The sequence below is a fragment of the Solanum verrucosum genome, unplaced genomic scaffold (assembly GCF_900185275.1).
Source record: "Solanum verrucosum unplaced genomic scaffold, falcon-dt-bn FXZP01000240.1, whole genome shotgun sequence".
Classification (NCBI taxonomy): domain Eukaryota; kingdom Viridiplantae; phylum Streptophyta; class Magnoliopsida; order Solanales; family Solanaceae; genus Solanum; species Solanum verrucosum.
This window is the reverse complement of record NW_026020448.1, coordinates 76507-90482: the sequence shown is the minus strand read 5'-3', so window position 1 is coordinate 90482 and position 13976 is coordinate 76507. Positions and strand designations below refer to the sequence as shown.

Genomic DNA, 13976 nt, shown 5'->3' with positions numbered 1-13976 from the left:
GCTCCAGTGTTGACCTTACCGGAATGGACGGATGGTTTTATGGTTTATTGTGATGCCTCAAGAATTAGGCTAGGGTGTATGCTAATGCAAAATGGGAAATTCATTGCCTACGCTTCAAGGTAACTTAAGATTTATGAGAAAAACTATCCTACCCATGATCTTGAATTAGCGGCGGTTATTTTTGCCTTAAAGATTTGGAGGCATTAATTGTACGGAGTGCATGGTTGATGTTTTCACCGACCATGAGAGTTTGCAATATGTGTTAAATCAAAAGGATTTGAATCCTCACCAAAGTAAGTGGCTTGAATTATTGATGGAGTATGACATGAGTGTTCTTCATCACTCTGGTAAAGCTAATGTGGTAGCGGATGCTCTTAGTTGATTATCGATAGGTAGTGTTGCTCGTGTTGAAAAAGAAAAGGAAGAGTTGCTTAGAGATGTTCATAGATTGGCCCAATTAGGTGTTTAATTAGTAGATTCCACATAGGACGGTGTTATGGTTCATAATGGGTCCGAATCATCTTTTGTGGCAGATGTGAAAGCTAAGCAAAGGCTTGTTCCAATTTTAGTTGACTTGAAACAAGCGGTACTTAAGAAATTTTTGGAGGCATTCACCCAAGCTGAAGAAGTTGTCCTTAGATAGCAAGGTCGTTGAGTGTCCCTGATGATTATTGTGACCAACGACACTAACCTACGGTATGAGTGTCTACGATGGTCGATAGTATAGTAACCCAACTAAAGGTTGGGGTCGTGTCCCAAGGGAGCGATTTTGAGAATTGATAGAAAAATAAAATTACATTCTAACTAGTCGTAGCTAAAGATATTAACGAACAAAAACATAGTAAATAAAAGGGGGTGACACGAAAGTGTCAAATATAAAATGGGGGTTTTGTAACAAGTGATAAAACAGCAAAATACAACAAGAAAATCAAGTATGGGGAAAGGTTCTTGGGATGTGACCACAATACAAGTTGAGATAAATCCTTGGGTACATGCTTTCAATAGGAAATTTGCTAGACAATAGTGACTAGGCTAAGCTTTAAATGGAAATAAGTTCTATCTCGGGCAACTTACCCCATTTCAAATACGTTCCTCTCGGACACCTATTTGTCGCATGAAGACCAGCCTACGCCTTACCCCACTCACTCTCTCGAGCTGAGTGTTAGGATATGGGACTAGGGCTCACCCTCTCGGGCTAAACCTCATGTCAACCCACTCCTTAGGCCATCAGTCTAGTGGTTTTAATTTCGCAACCTCCCTCTCGGGTAAGCCGAAAATACATGGGTGGATTTGTATTTGCAACTACAAACCGTTTAGATTAAACCACAATCACTAGGTGAAATCACCATTAATATACATCTAACCTATCAGCAAGCAAGACCCAGCAAGAATATCAACCCATATTAGTTAAATCACACCCCAAGAATAGGGTTTTTTGCCACACATCAAGAAATAAGAAATTATACCTAACATGATAAAGAAATCAACTTTGTATAAGAAATTAAACCTTGAATTAAGTTATGGAAGAAGAATAAAGAACACCCACTTCCAACTTGGGGAAAATGAACTCCTTTCTTCAAGTCTCCACAAAACCCTCTCCAAACTTGAGAGAAAAATACAGAAAATTACTATAGACTAATAATAATCTTTACTCTAAAATGTTCCACACTAAGACTACAACTCTAACTAGTATTTATAGTTTTCACAGATTATGCTACGGAGGATCGTTCGGTAACATTAGTAGAGATCGCCGATGAACTTGGTGATCCGCCCTTTAATCAGCTCATCGCCTACAGTGTCTTGCCTTCAGCATCCTCATATTCTGGATCATTGGGTGGTACAGTACTGCTTCATGGAACTAATCGACAACTCACCGACTCCTCCTTTCCTCGCCTTTTGATCCACTTCCTTCAAGGCTTCGCGTACTGGAACAAAGGGCAGTGCATGTCAATTCGGCGACTCGCCTAGTTGGACTCGGTGATCCGTAAACATTCATTTCTTGTTCTTTTCAGCCCTTTTTGCTCTGTTTTGCGCCAAAGTGTCCATGCTTCCACTAAAACTTCAAATACCTGAAACTGAAGCATTTTAATCAGGTATTGAGATAAAACAAGCATTCGAGGACACTATTCCTATGAAAATAAAGCCCTAAATGAGTCTAATTTGTGGACTCATCAACACCCCCAACTTAAACTTTTGCTTGTCCTCAAGCAAACTCAAGTTCAGTCGTTCAACAACATCTCTCAAATAGTATTACACAAGACTAAATCGTGAACATACACAACAAGACTAAAATTACTTATGCAATGATCAACTGTGTATTCAAAGATTCAAGTTGTGACACACCACTACCAAAGATTCTCATGCTCGCAATACTTGCTACTTGTGCAAGTTCAAGCTCAACAAAAAGTATCTAAATGCTCTCACACAAAAAATGATTCCATATTCACACCTATAGGTTAATCAATTTAAGATCATGAATTAGATGCAACGCTCACACTCAAAAAGAGGAACACAATGCATGTTTTCACCCATGGGCTTGCCCTTATTTTCCAATTGATCTTTGGTTCGGCTCACTCAAGGTCAAAAAGGTCTCTCTAAGGCTTGTAATGGGGCTGAGTGCAAAGTTATGTTCATTTAGGCTCAGTAACTTTTTCCTCATGAGATGTGGTATTCCCAAAGCATTCTCTTCTTTTCCTTTATCAATTTTTTTTCTAGTGCTTCTAAGTCATCTTTTTATTCACCTCCATGGATTGCTTGGAAACCCGATTTTATTCCACATTTTGTTTTATTGAAGGGTTTTCGTTGTTCTGCAACACCATAGGTTAAGGGGGACTTTTTTTGCACTTCTTGACTTCTCCTTTTCCTTTTCACCACACCCCCAACTTAGGATTTTGGCCTAAGTTGGCTATTCACTAAACCACAAATCAAGAGGATTACAGGTAGTGGGTCAAATAAGGTCTAGGGTTCATCAAGGCTCTTCCAAAGAAAGGTAAGGCTCCAAGAGTGTTCAAGAGAGTTTCACACACTCACGGACAGGCCACGAAAGAGGTATATGTCAAATCTGGCTCACACTCTTTAAAGTTGACTAAGATCATTTCAAGAGCACATCTTTCTAAATCAATCTGACTAACAGGGCAAATTTTTGGGTTTATTCATGCATGGTTCAAAGTAAGTTGATCACACAAGGCATCGACACTTAAGTCAAACAAGACTACACACGTTTGCTAGTGTGCAACGGTCATTACAAGAGAATCAATTCGATAAATGGCTAATCACAATGAGATGCAAATAGTTCACATATTCTCTATGCAACTTCATTTGGCCTCATCGTAGCCGTACATTCATGTTCATTCAATTATGAGCACTATTCAAGTCATGGGTATTGATCAAAATCGATACTCGAATTTGCAAAAGAACAACCACATTCAACACATACAAGAGGTGGCAAAAAAATTTTGAAGGGTCAAAAATCATTTTCAATTAAAAGCAAGGAGCCATAAGCTCAAACCTTCCACAAAAAGCAGTGTATAACACAATTTAAGCTAGAAACCCAATATATAAATAAAACAAGAGTCATAATCAGCACACAAAATGTGGGCCTCACCCCACCACAAACAAAAACCATTTGTCGTCAAATGCAAATGAAGTAAAGTATCCAAAAGTGAAAGAAAGTAAGACAAAGAGGGAGGTAAAAAAAGGATCACGTCTATGCAGTCTCTCCATTTGTCTGGGCCGCATGCCCGGTGCAGCAGTTTGTACTTGGTCATTAGTGCTCGGGGTCACCTAAGGAGGAACAGTAGTACCAGATCCACCAGGAGTTGCCACAGGTGTATCCGCCAAAAAGTTTTGCACAGCTACATAGAATCCTTGGACCCATGAAGGGATATAGGAGCCTCGGGGAGTAGTCTCCTTGTCAGAAATGGGCCTCTTGCCCTTGCCTTTATTTCCAGGTGGAGGTTCTTGTATTCTCTTCTTGGGAGAATTTGACCCCATTTCATTTATTGTGATATCCCATGTTCTTTTCCCGGGTGGCATGAGAATATTGGTCTTTACCATATCTCAGGATACTCAGACTTCTCCCTGCTAGACTCAACAACATGCAAGCACAACCCCACAAGATTTAACTTATTTTAAGGCATAAAAATACAGGATTTTAACAATATAAACACTATGGGCAAGATTTTCACAAGCATAAGCAAAAACAATTAAGAGTACACATCACTAAGATAAGATCATTGCAAATGAGTACAAAATTGCTAAAATTAAATTTGGGGTTCAGAAAACCAACCTTAGATGCCGATTAAAATATTTTTGAAATGCTAGGCGGCAATGTAATCTAAATCTGAGCACAAATCAATGACTACAATACTCTAAAAGTGCAAAAATATATAAACTAGAGTGTGGGTGTAAGTTTGGGAAGATAAATAGTGAGGGAAAGTGAAAAAGTTTGAAACTTTTGAACATTTGGCCTTAAAACCGTCCAGTTCTCGCCCAGTTGGCGACGCTAATCGTTCTCGCTGACACACTCGGCGATCCGCCGAGTGGTCACTAACCTCGCTGAGTTTTACAGGACCTCCAGTTAATGTGGGGGTCCAAACAACGGACTAGATCGCGATCGCCGACCTGGCCGGTGATTCGCCAAGCTTCTCATGTGCTCGCCGAGTTTTATATACTCTAATTTGAAGATGTCTTGAGTGAAACGGCGGATTAGGTCAGGCTCGCCGTCCTCCTCGGCAATGCACAGACTAGACCATTTACTCGCCAACCTGCACTTTTCAAACACTTTCCATACTTTAACCTACACAATCAACACACTATTATTTACCAAAACAAAAATAAAGCAATAAAAGGGTCTTGGGTTGCCTCCCAAGAAGCGCCTTAGTTAACGTCGTGGCACGACGCAACTATTCACTCAAGTTCCATTAGTGAGGTTTTCCTCATTTTCATAAGGCCACCCCTCTTTTGGCTTTGGGTAGAGAGAAGATAGCACTTGGTCCATTTGGGACCTGTAACAACCTGTATTATGCGTATGCTAGTTCTATTCACGTGATACTTGACATAGCCTTATAGTATAGGTGAGGGACCGTGCTTCTTATATGATTAGTGTTGGTTTAAATTAGCTCGCAAGGTGAGGTAACACCTTGCACGTTTCAGCATGTGTACTGCAAGTTAGCTCCAACGGAAGTATTTAAACTAGAGGTAGTAAAGTGGTAATTGGGCCAAATGCACTACCACTTACTTGCATTAATTTGGCCCAAGTTGAGTAGAAGGATAAGGGAAAAATGGACAGCCAAGGCCCAATAGTCTTAAGTCCAAAAGGCCCAAGTGAAAAGTCCAAATAGGTGGACCACCTACTTGCATTAGTTATGGCCCAAATTGACATGAATAGAGGGATAATTCGGATTAGGGCCCAACAAGTGTTGAAGTTCCCAAAAGCCCAAGTTAAAAGGCCAAGTAGGTGGGGCCAAGTAGGTGGGTCACCTACTTGACAATATATGGCCAAAATTAGTCAAGAAATTCGGCCATTACACCTCCTTTTTAAAGGGATAAATATCATATCTTTTACCTCATTTTTAACTTGCAAAATTTTCAGATTTCTTAAGTTTCTCTCTTGGTCTCTCTTGGCTTCAATCAGCAGCCCTAGAAAACCTTGGTTCCTTGAATATTGCCCCATTTTCAAGTAAAAGTTTGAAGGAGAGTTTCAGTTCTTGGAGTACAACTTTAGAGGATAAATTCCTAGAAACTAAGGTAAGACTACTGCCCATTTTTTTCCTCTCTTTAAATACAGATTTGGGGTGGAGAATTTTGTATATATTTATCAAGAACTAATGGATGGTGATAAATCTTTGAGTTAATATGCTCTATTATGCTGAAAGATTTTTAGGGATTGATAGTGGCTGCCTTATGTATATTGTTGTTGGGGGCTGTTTGGGTATCTTGGAAAAGGATGTATGAAGTTGTATTAATGTATAGAAGAAGGGTGTGGTGGTTCACCATTGGTGCAAGGGTTGTATGGGCCTACTTTCCGTCAAGTGTTAGCTACTGTTTTTAGGGCCTTGATTAGTTGCTAACATTAGCTTAATTGTGACTTATGTTGTAGATTAGCATCCAAGAAGGGAGGTTGAATTGTGACAGTGGTATTGGTCAAAAAAATAAGGTATGTAGGGCGATTCGATTCCATATTCCTTGGCATGAAATCTGATACTTGCGATTAATGTCAATAAGTGAATTTCCTAAGTTCTATTCCTAGTAAAGGAAACATAGTGGCAACGTACGATATCCAAATAGCTAACAATATTCCCCCCTCCTAAGTGTACATAATTACTTAGTTACACGTTCAGTACTCTATAGTCAATTGAAGTCATTTGTGTCATTCAAACTCTCAAGTAATGCATTAATGTTACGTAGCTCCTTATATTGTAGCTACTGTCCTAAAGTATTATTTTCATGTCTCCTACTACTGTTCCGTATTTCCAAATCTCAAAAATAATCGTGACCACCAAAACAACAATCTCAAAGATTAAAGAATCTAAGTGAAGCAATTTGTATAACTATGGGTGGCAGCTCAGGGGCGAAAGCCTAGCATGGGCCGATCCTAATGGGTATAGGAGGGTGGCAGCTCAGGGGCAAAAGCCTAGCATGGGCCGATCCCGATTTGTGCAATGTTGAGGACCGCATCCCAGGGGTTAAAATGCCTAGCATGGGTCATCCTCTTCTACCACTGATCAGCTGGTCACTTATATCACATACGTTATAAAGATCATAACACACATAAAGGTAAAGACAAGAATGTAACATACATGACCCCACCAGAGTTAACGGAGGCAGCCTCCTATTCTGATTTATACACTTATACGTTGATACCTGGTTTCGTTTGAACTCTTATTTTATATATGTAGTTGCCTTACATATTCAGTACACTTTTCGTACTGACGTCCCTCGCGGGGGACGCTGCATTTCATGCTGCAGGCACAGGTACTCTCGCTAGTAGACCTCCTCAGTAGGAGAATACGACACTCAGCTACTTTTGGTGAGCTCCAGGTTGCTTCGGAGCTTTACTGAGCCCTTGGTAGACTCATTTTGGTATTGTATCGTATCTAGGGGTAAGGCGGGGTATGTCCCGACCTACTCTAAGGGTTTCTATCTTTTAGAGGCTTTGTAGACTTATGTATATGGTTCAGTTGCATCTTAACAAGTTGTGGCCTCAATGGCCAAGTCTTGTATATAAGTTTTGGAGTCTACTTATGTCGGTTCATATCGTTGTGTCCCTGGCGAACTTGTCACAAAACTTTCATAGTTACATGCATAGTAAGCACAGGTCACATGTGGGTTCTCTCGGGCCTTTAGGGCATCGAGTGCCTGTCCGTCTTAATGGGGTTTGAGGCGTGACAAAGTGGTATCAGAGCAGGTCATCCTAGGGAGTCTACAAAGCCGTGTCTATGTAGAGTCTTGCTTATGGATGTGTTGTGCACCACATTTATAAACAGGAGGCTACGAGACATGTAGGAGTTGTCTCTTTTCTTTCATTTCTTAGATCGTGCGATAGAACCAATGTTGTGGTGAATAGTACCTAACTTCTGAATTGTTTTATTATAGCGAAGATGCCAGTTACGAGAAGGAGTAAAAGTACAGGTAAGCGAGTGGATGTGGCTGCCCAAGAAGGGACCAGCCAACCACCACCTAGTCAAGCTGTTCAAGGTGAGGCTCAAGATGAGTCTCTATCACAGACTTCCCCGACCCCTCCATCGCCAGAAGAACTAAGGAGGGAAGCTGCACCTCAAGAACCCCCTATTAATGCTACTGAGCAAGATTTGAGGAATGCAGTCCAATTGTTGACTCGTATAGTTGTTGGCCACAGCCAAAGGCAAGAAGGTCCAATTGCGGGTATTAGTAGTGTAGATAGAGCGGCTGGCACGCGGATACGTGATTTCCTTAATTTGGACCCTCCATCATTCACCGGGACAGATCCTAATGAAGATCCACAAGACTTTATAGATCAGATCCAACGCACTTTCGATGTTATGCATGTAAGTGGCAAAGAAGCGCTCGAGCTAGCAGCATATAGATTAAAAGGTGTGGCTATATTGTGGTATGAAGCTTGGAAGCAATCCAGGGGAACAAATGCACCTTCAGCTATATGGAAAGAGTTCAAAAAGGCATTCCTTGACCATTACCTGCCATTGGAGATCCGAGAGGCCCGTGCGGATCAGTTCTTAAATCTCCACCAAGGAAGTATGAGCGTGAGAGAGTACAGTCTCAAATTTAATTCCTTGGCCAGGTATGCTCCTAATGTAGTTGCTACTATGGGGGATAGAGTTCATCGATATGTGGATAGATTAGATTCATATCTGGTTAGAGACTGTACCATTGCTTCATTGAATAAAGATATGGATATAGCAAGGATGCAAGCTTTTGCGCAAAAGTTGGAGGATCAAAGGCAAAGAAGAAGGACACAAGAGTCAGAAATAGGGCATTCTAAGAGGGCTAGATCTATGGGGCAGTTTATAGCATCCCAAGGTGAGTTTAGGCCTCGGTTCTTTAACAGACCGCCTAGGCATCATCTTCCTATTCTACAGCTAGTACCCCACCTCAATTTCAAGGGTCTAGGGGCAATCAATTTGGGCAAAGAGGTGAAAGTCAAGGTTCACGAACAGCGGGATACCAAGAGCAGGGAAGTATGAGCCAATCAAGACCTCCTCGAGAGTTTTGTAAACAATGTGGAAGGAATCATTTAGGTGCATGTCGGTTTGGGACAAATGCTTGTTTTTGGTGTGGTACACCAGGTCATATGATGAGAAATTGCCCTCATAGAGGTGTGGGTGGTGTGGCACCACCTACTAGGTCAGTTGTTGCATCCTCGTCATCAGCACCTTCTTTAGGTAGAGGACAGATGCCTACTGGTCGTGGTAGAGGAGCTAGGGGAGCAGCTAGTTCTAGTGGAGTTCAGAATCGCACATATGCTCTCGGGGATCGACAAAATTTGGAAGCCTCGCCGGATGTGGTTACAGGTACATTGTCCATCTTTTCACATATTGTATATGTATTAATTGATCCGGGGTCTACACTATCATATGTTACTCCATTGATTGCTGAAAAGTTCAAAAGAACACCAGAATTATTAGTGAAGCCATTTGAGGTGTCTACACCGATTGGTGACTCTATTATAGCTAGAAGGGTTTATCGTAATTGCATTGTAACCGTTTGTGATCGTGATACGTTGGCTGACCTTGTTGAGCTAGAAATGGTGGATTTTGATGTTATAATGAGTATGGATTGGTTAGCTTCTTGTTATGCCACGGTAGATTGCCGAACGAAGACGCTGCATTTCTATTTTCCAAAAGAGGCCGTTCTTGAATGGAAAGGTAATATTGGGACATCAAGAGGTAAATTTATTTCCTATTTTAAGGCAAAGAAGATGATGTCCAAAGGATACATATGTCATTTAGTGAGAGTGAGAAATATAGATGCGGAGCCACCAACTCTTCAATCCATTCCAGTGGTAAATGAATTTCCCGATGTATTTCCTGAAGATCTTCCGGGTTTGCCTCCAGAACGAGAAATAGAGTTTGGTATTGATGTGATTCTAGATACTCAACCTATATCCATCCCTCCATATAGAATGGCCCCGGCAGAATTACGGGAGTTGAAGGAGCAATTAAAAGACTTATTAGAAAAAGGATTCATAAGGCCTAGTATGTCCCCAGTTTTATTTGTACGCAAGAAAGATGGCTCGTTAAGAATGTGTATCGATTACCGGCAGTTGAATAAGGTAACGATTAAGAACAAATATCCCCTCTCTAGAATTGATGATTTGTTTGATCAGTTACAAGGTGCTAGGTGTTTTTCAAAAATTGACCTGAGGTCGGGTTATCACCAAGTGAGGGTCAAAGACGAGGATATACCCAAGACAGCTTTCCGAACACGATATGGTCATTTTGAGTTTGTAGTCATGTCATTCGGGCTAACGAATGCACCAGCAATTTTTATGGATTTGATGAATAGGGTGTTCAAGCCATTTTTAGATGTGTTCGTGATAGTATTCATAGATGACATTTTGGTGTATTCAAGATCGGAAGAGGAGCATGCTAATCACCTACGACAGGTGTTACAAATTCTTCGTGATCGTAAGTTGTATGCAAAGTTCTCTAAATGTGAGTTCTGGTTAAAATCAGTGGCATTCCTAGGTCATGTTGTATCCGATGAAGGAATAAGGGTTGATAATCAGAAGATAGAAGCGGTGAAAAACTGGCCAAGACCTACAACGCCTACGGAGATCCGTAGTTTCCTTGGATTGGCAGGTTATTACAGAAGGTTCGTTGAAGGATTTTCTTCCATTGCTGCACCCTTAACAAAGCTAACACACAAAGAAACCAAGTTTCAGTGGAGTGATGAATGTGAAAGAAGCTTCCAAGAGCTGAGGAATAAACTAACTTCTACACCGGTATTGGTACTTCCAGAAGGAACAGAAGGGTATGCAGTCTATTGTGATGCTTCGGGGGTGGGCCTAGGATGTGTTTTGATGCAGCATGGTAAGGTAATAGCTTACGGCTCAAGGCAGCTGCGGCCACATGAGAAAAATTATCCAACTCATGATCTAGAACTAGCAGCAGTTGTATTTGCTTTGAAGATATGGCGCCACTACTTGTATGGAGTTCATGTTGACATATACACTGATCACAAGAGTTTGCAATATATCTTTAAGCAAAAGGACCTAAATCTGAGGCAGCGAAGATGGCCGGAGCTATTAAAAGATTATGACATTGATATCTTGTATCATCCCGGGAAAGCAAATATAGTAGCTGATGCGTTAAGTCGTAAAATAATGGCAAGCACCTATGAGCGGTCTGTGGAAAGACAAGGAATAACTAAGGATCTATGTCAACTAGCTAGCTTGGGGGTTCGGCTTCTTGAATCGCCTGACAAAGGGGTTATTGTGCAAAATGCGGCAGAATCCTCATTAGTAGTAGAAGTGAAAGAGAAGCAGTACATGGATCCTATTCTATTAAAGCTTAAGGAGAATGTACAACAGGGTATGACAAAGGCATTTGAGCTTACGCAAGAGGGAGTACTTCGATGTCAAAACAGATTGTGTGTACCTAATGTAGCTGAATTAAGAAAGAGGATTATGATGGAAGCGCATCATTCGAGATATTCTGTCCATCCGGGGTCAACTAAAATGTATCATGACTTAAAAGAAATGTATTGGTGGGGGGACATGAAGAAGAACATTGCGGAATTCGTGGCTCAATGTCCAAATTGTCAACAAGTGAAAGTAGAGCACCAAAAGCCTGGAGGTTATATGCAGTGTATAGAACTTCCAATTTGGAAGTGGGATATGATCAATATGGATTTTGTCACTGGTTTGCCTCGTTCATTTCGGAAGTTTGATTCTATATGGGTAATTGTTGATAGACTGACCAAATCAGCGCACTTCTTGCCGGTCAAGACTACTTATACAGTTGAGGAATATGCGAGGTTGTATATTAAAGAGATAGTTCGTCTACATGGAGTGCCAATCTCTATTATATCTGATAGGGGAGCTCAATTCACTGCAAATTTTTGGAAGTCATTTCAGAAGAGTTTAGGAACACAAGTGAATTTAAGTACAGCCTTTCACCCTCAAACAGATGGTCAGGCGGAGCGTACAATCCAAACACTCGAGGATATGCTGCGAGCTTGTACATTGGGACTTCAAAGGTAGTTGGGATGATCATTTGCCATTGATCGAGTTTGCATACAACAATAGCTACCATTCAGTATTAAAATGGCACCTTATGAAGCTTTATATGGAAGAAAATGTAGATCCCCAATTGGCTGGTTCGAAAAAGGTGAAACTGCCTTATTTGGGCCAGATCTTGTTCATCAAGCTATGGAAAAAGTCAAAGTGATACGGCAGCGGCTAGAAACAGCTCAAAGTCGACATAAATCATATGCGGATGTTAGAAGGAGAGGACTAGAATTTTCTATAGGGGATTGGGTGTTCTTGAAGGTGTCACCAATGAAAGGGGTAATGAGGTTTGGTAAAAAAGGAAAATTGAGTCCACGCTATATAGGGCCATATAAGATTATTCGAAGAGTTGGCCAAGTAGCCTATGAGTTAGAGCTACCACAAGAGCTTTCATCAGTTCATCCGGTGTTTCATGTCTCGATGCTTCGGAAATGCATAGGTGACCCATCTCATATTACTCCTACTGAAGATGTACAGGTTACGGGAGATCTCACTTATGAGGAAGTACCCATTGCTATTCTGGATCGACAAGTTAGGAAGTTACGAAATAAAGAAGTAGTTTCTGTAAAAGTATTATGGAGGAACCAACAAGTAGAAGAAGTTACATGGGAAGCGAAAGAAGCAATGAAATTGAAGTATCCTCATCTCTTTCAGATCCATGAGAAGGATGAAAATGCTTAGTCTAGCCGCTGACAAGTAAGTATAAGTCTATTTGTATTATGTGATTAATAGTAGCACTAATTTAGGCTTGAACTTGTTTGGGCTGGATAACCAGCTAACATTCGAGGACGAATGTTTTTAAGGGGGAAAGAATGTAACAACCTGTATTATGCGTATGCTAGTTCTATTCACGTGATACTTGACATAGCCTTATAGTATAGGTGAGGGACCGTGCTTCTTATATGATTAGTGTTGGTTTAAATTAGCTCGCAAGGTGAGGTAACACCTTGCACGTTTCAGCATGTGTACTGCAAGTTAGCTCCAACGGAAGTATTTAAACTAGAGGTAGTAAAGTGGTAATTGGGCCAAATGCACTACCACTTACTTGCATTAATTTGGCCCAAGTTGAGTAGAAGGATAAGGGAAAAATGGACAGCCAAGGCCCAATAGTCTTAAGTCCATAAAGGCCCAAGTGAAAAGTCCAAATAGGTGGACCACCTACTTGCATTAGTTATGGCCCAAATTGACATGAATAGAGGGATAATTCGGATTAGGGCCCAACAAGTGTTGAAGTTCCCAAAAGCCCAAGTTAAAAGGCCAAGTAGGTGGGGCCACGTAGGTGGGTCACCTACTTGACAATATATGGCCAAAATTAGTCAAGAAATTCGGCCATTACACCTCCTTTTTAAAGGGATAAATATCATATCTTTTACCTCATTTTTAACTTGCAAAATTTTCAGATTTCTTAAGTTTCTCTCTTGGTCTCTCTTGGCTTCAATCAGCAGCCCTAGAAAACCTTGGTTCCTTGAATATTGCCCCATTTTCAAGTAAAAGTTTGAAGGAGAGTTTCAGTTCTTGGAGTACAACTTTAGAGGATAAATTCCTAGAAACTAAGGTAAGACTACTGCCCATTTTTTTCCTCTCTTTAAATACAGATTTGGGGTGGAGAATTTTGTATATATTTATCAAGAACTAATGGATGGTGATAAATCTTTGAGTTAATATGCTCCTATTATGCTGAAAGATTTTTAGGGATTGATAGTGGCTGCCTTATGTATATTGTTGTTGGGGGCTGTTTGGGTATCTTGGAAAAGGATGTATGAAGTTGTATTAATGTATAGAAGAAGGGTGTGGTGGTTCACCATTGGTGCAAGGGTTGTATGGGCCTACTTTCCGTCAAGTGTTAGCTACTGTTTTTAGGGCCTTGATTAGTTGCTAACATTAGCTTAATTGTGACTTATGTTGTAGATTAGCATCCAAGAAGGGAGGTTGAATTGTGACAGTGGTATTGGTCAAAAAAATAAGGTATGTAGGGCGATTCGATTCCATATTCCTTGGCATGAAATCTGATACTTGCGATTAATGTCAATAAGTGAATTTCCTAAGTTCTATTCCTAGTAAAGGAAACATAGTGGCAACGTACGATATCCAAATAGCTAACAATATTCCCCCCTCCTAAGTGTACATAATTACTTAGTTACACGTTCAGTACTCTATAGTCAATTGAAGTCATTTGTGTCATTCAAACTCTCAAGTAATGCATTAATGTTACGTAGCTCCTTATATTGTAGCTACTGTCCTAAAGTAT

At 40.6% G+C, this 13976-nt stretch overlaps 2 protein-coding genes across 2 annotated transcripts; both read left to right on the top strand.

Annotated features, from left to right (window-relative positions):
• The first annotated feature begins 7601 nt into the window (after positions 1-7601).
• Positions 7602-11701, top strand: LOC125808570 (uncharacterized). Its single transcript, XM_049488248.1, has 4 exons — positions 7602-8517; positions 8577-9692; positions 9948-10534; positions 10703-11701. Exons 1-4 carry the CDS (start codon positions 7602-7604, stop codon positions 11699-11701), a joined length of 3618 nt encoding a protein of 1205 aa, XP_049344205.1.
• A 63-nt stretch (positions 11702-11764) lies between these two features.
• On the top strand, positions 11765-12409 carry LOC125808569 (uncharacterized). Its single transcript, XM_049488247.1, has one exon. The coding sequence runs from the start codon at positions 11765-11767 to the stop codon at positions 12407-12409; it is 645 nt and encodes a 214-aa protein (XP_049344204.1).
• The last annotated feature ends 1567 nt before the right edge of the window (positions 12410-13976 follow it).

Excerpts from the sequence above, each read along its gene's own strand:
- LOC125808570 (XM_049488248.1), top strand. The coding sequence starts at position 7,602 with ATGCCAGTTACGAGAAGGAGTAAAAGTACAGGTAAGCGAGTGGATGTG. Across the intron at positions 8,518-8,576 it reads GCAGTTTATAGCATCCCAAG|CTAGTACCCCACCTCAATTT; the intron begins GTGAGTTTAGGC and ends CCTATTCTACAG. Across the intron at positions 9,693-9,947 it reads AAAAGGATTCATAAGGCCTA|TCATGTCATTCGGGCTAACG; the intron begins GTATGTCCCCAG and ends TTGAGTTTGTAG.
- LOC125808569 (XM_049488247.1), top strand. The coding sequence starts at position 11,765 with ATGGCACCTTATGAAGCTTTATATGGAAGAAAATGTAGATCCCCAATT.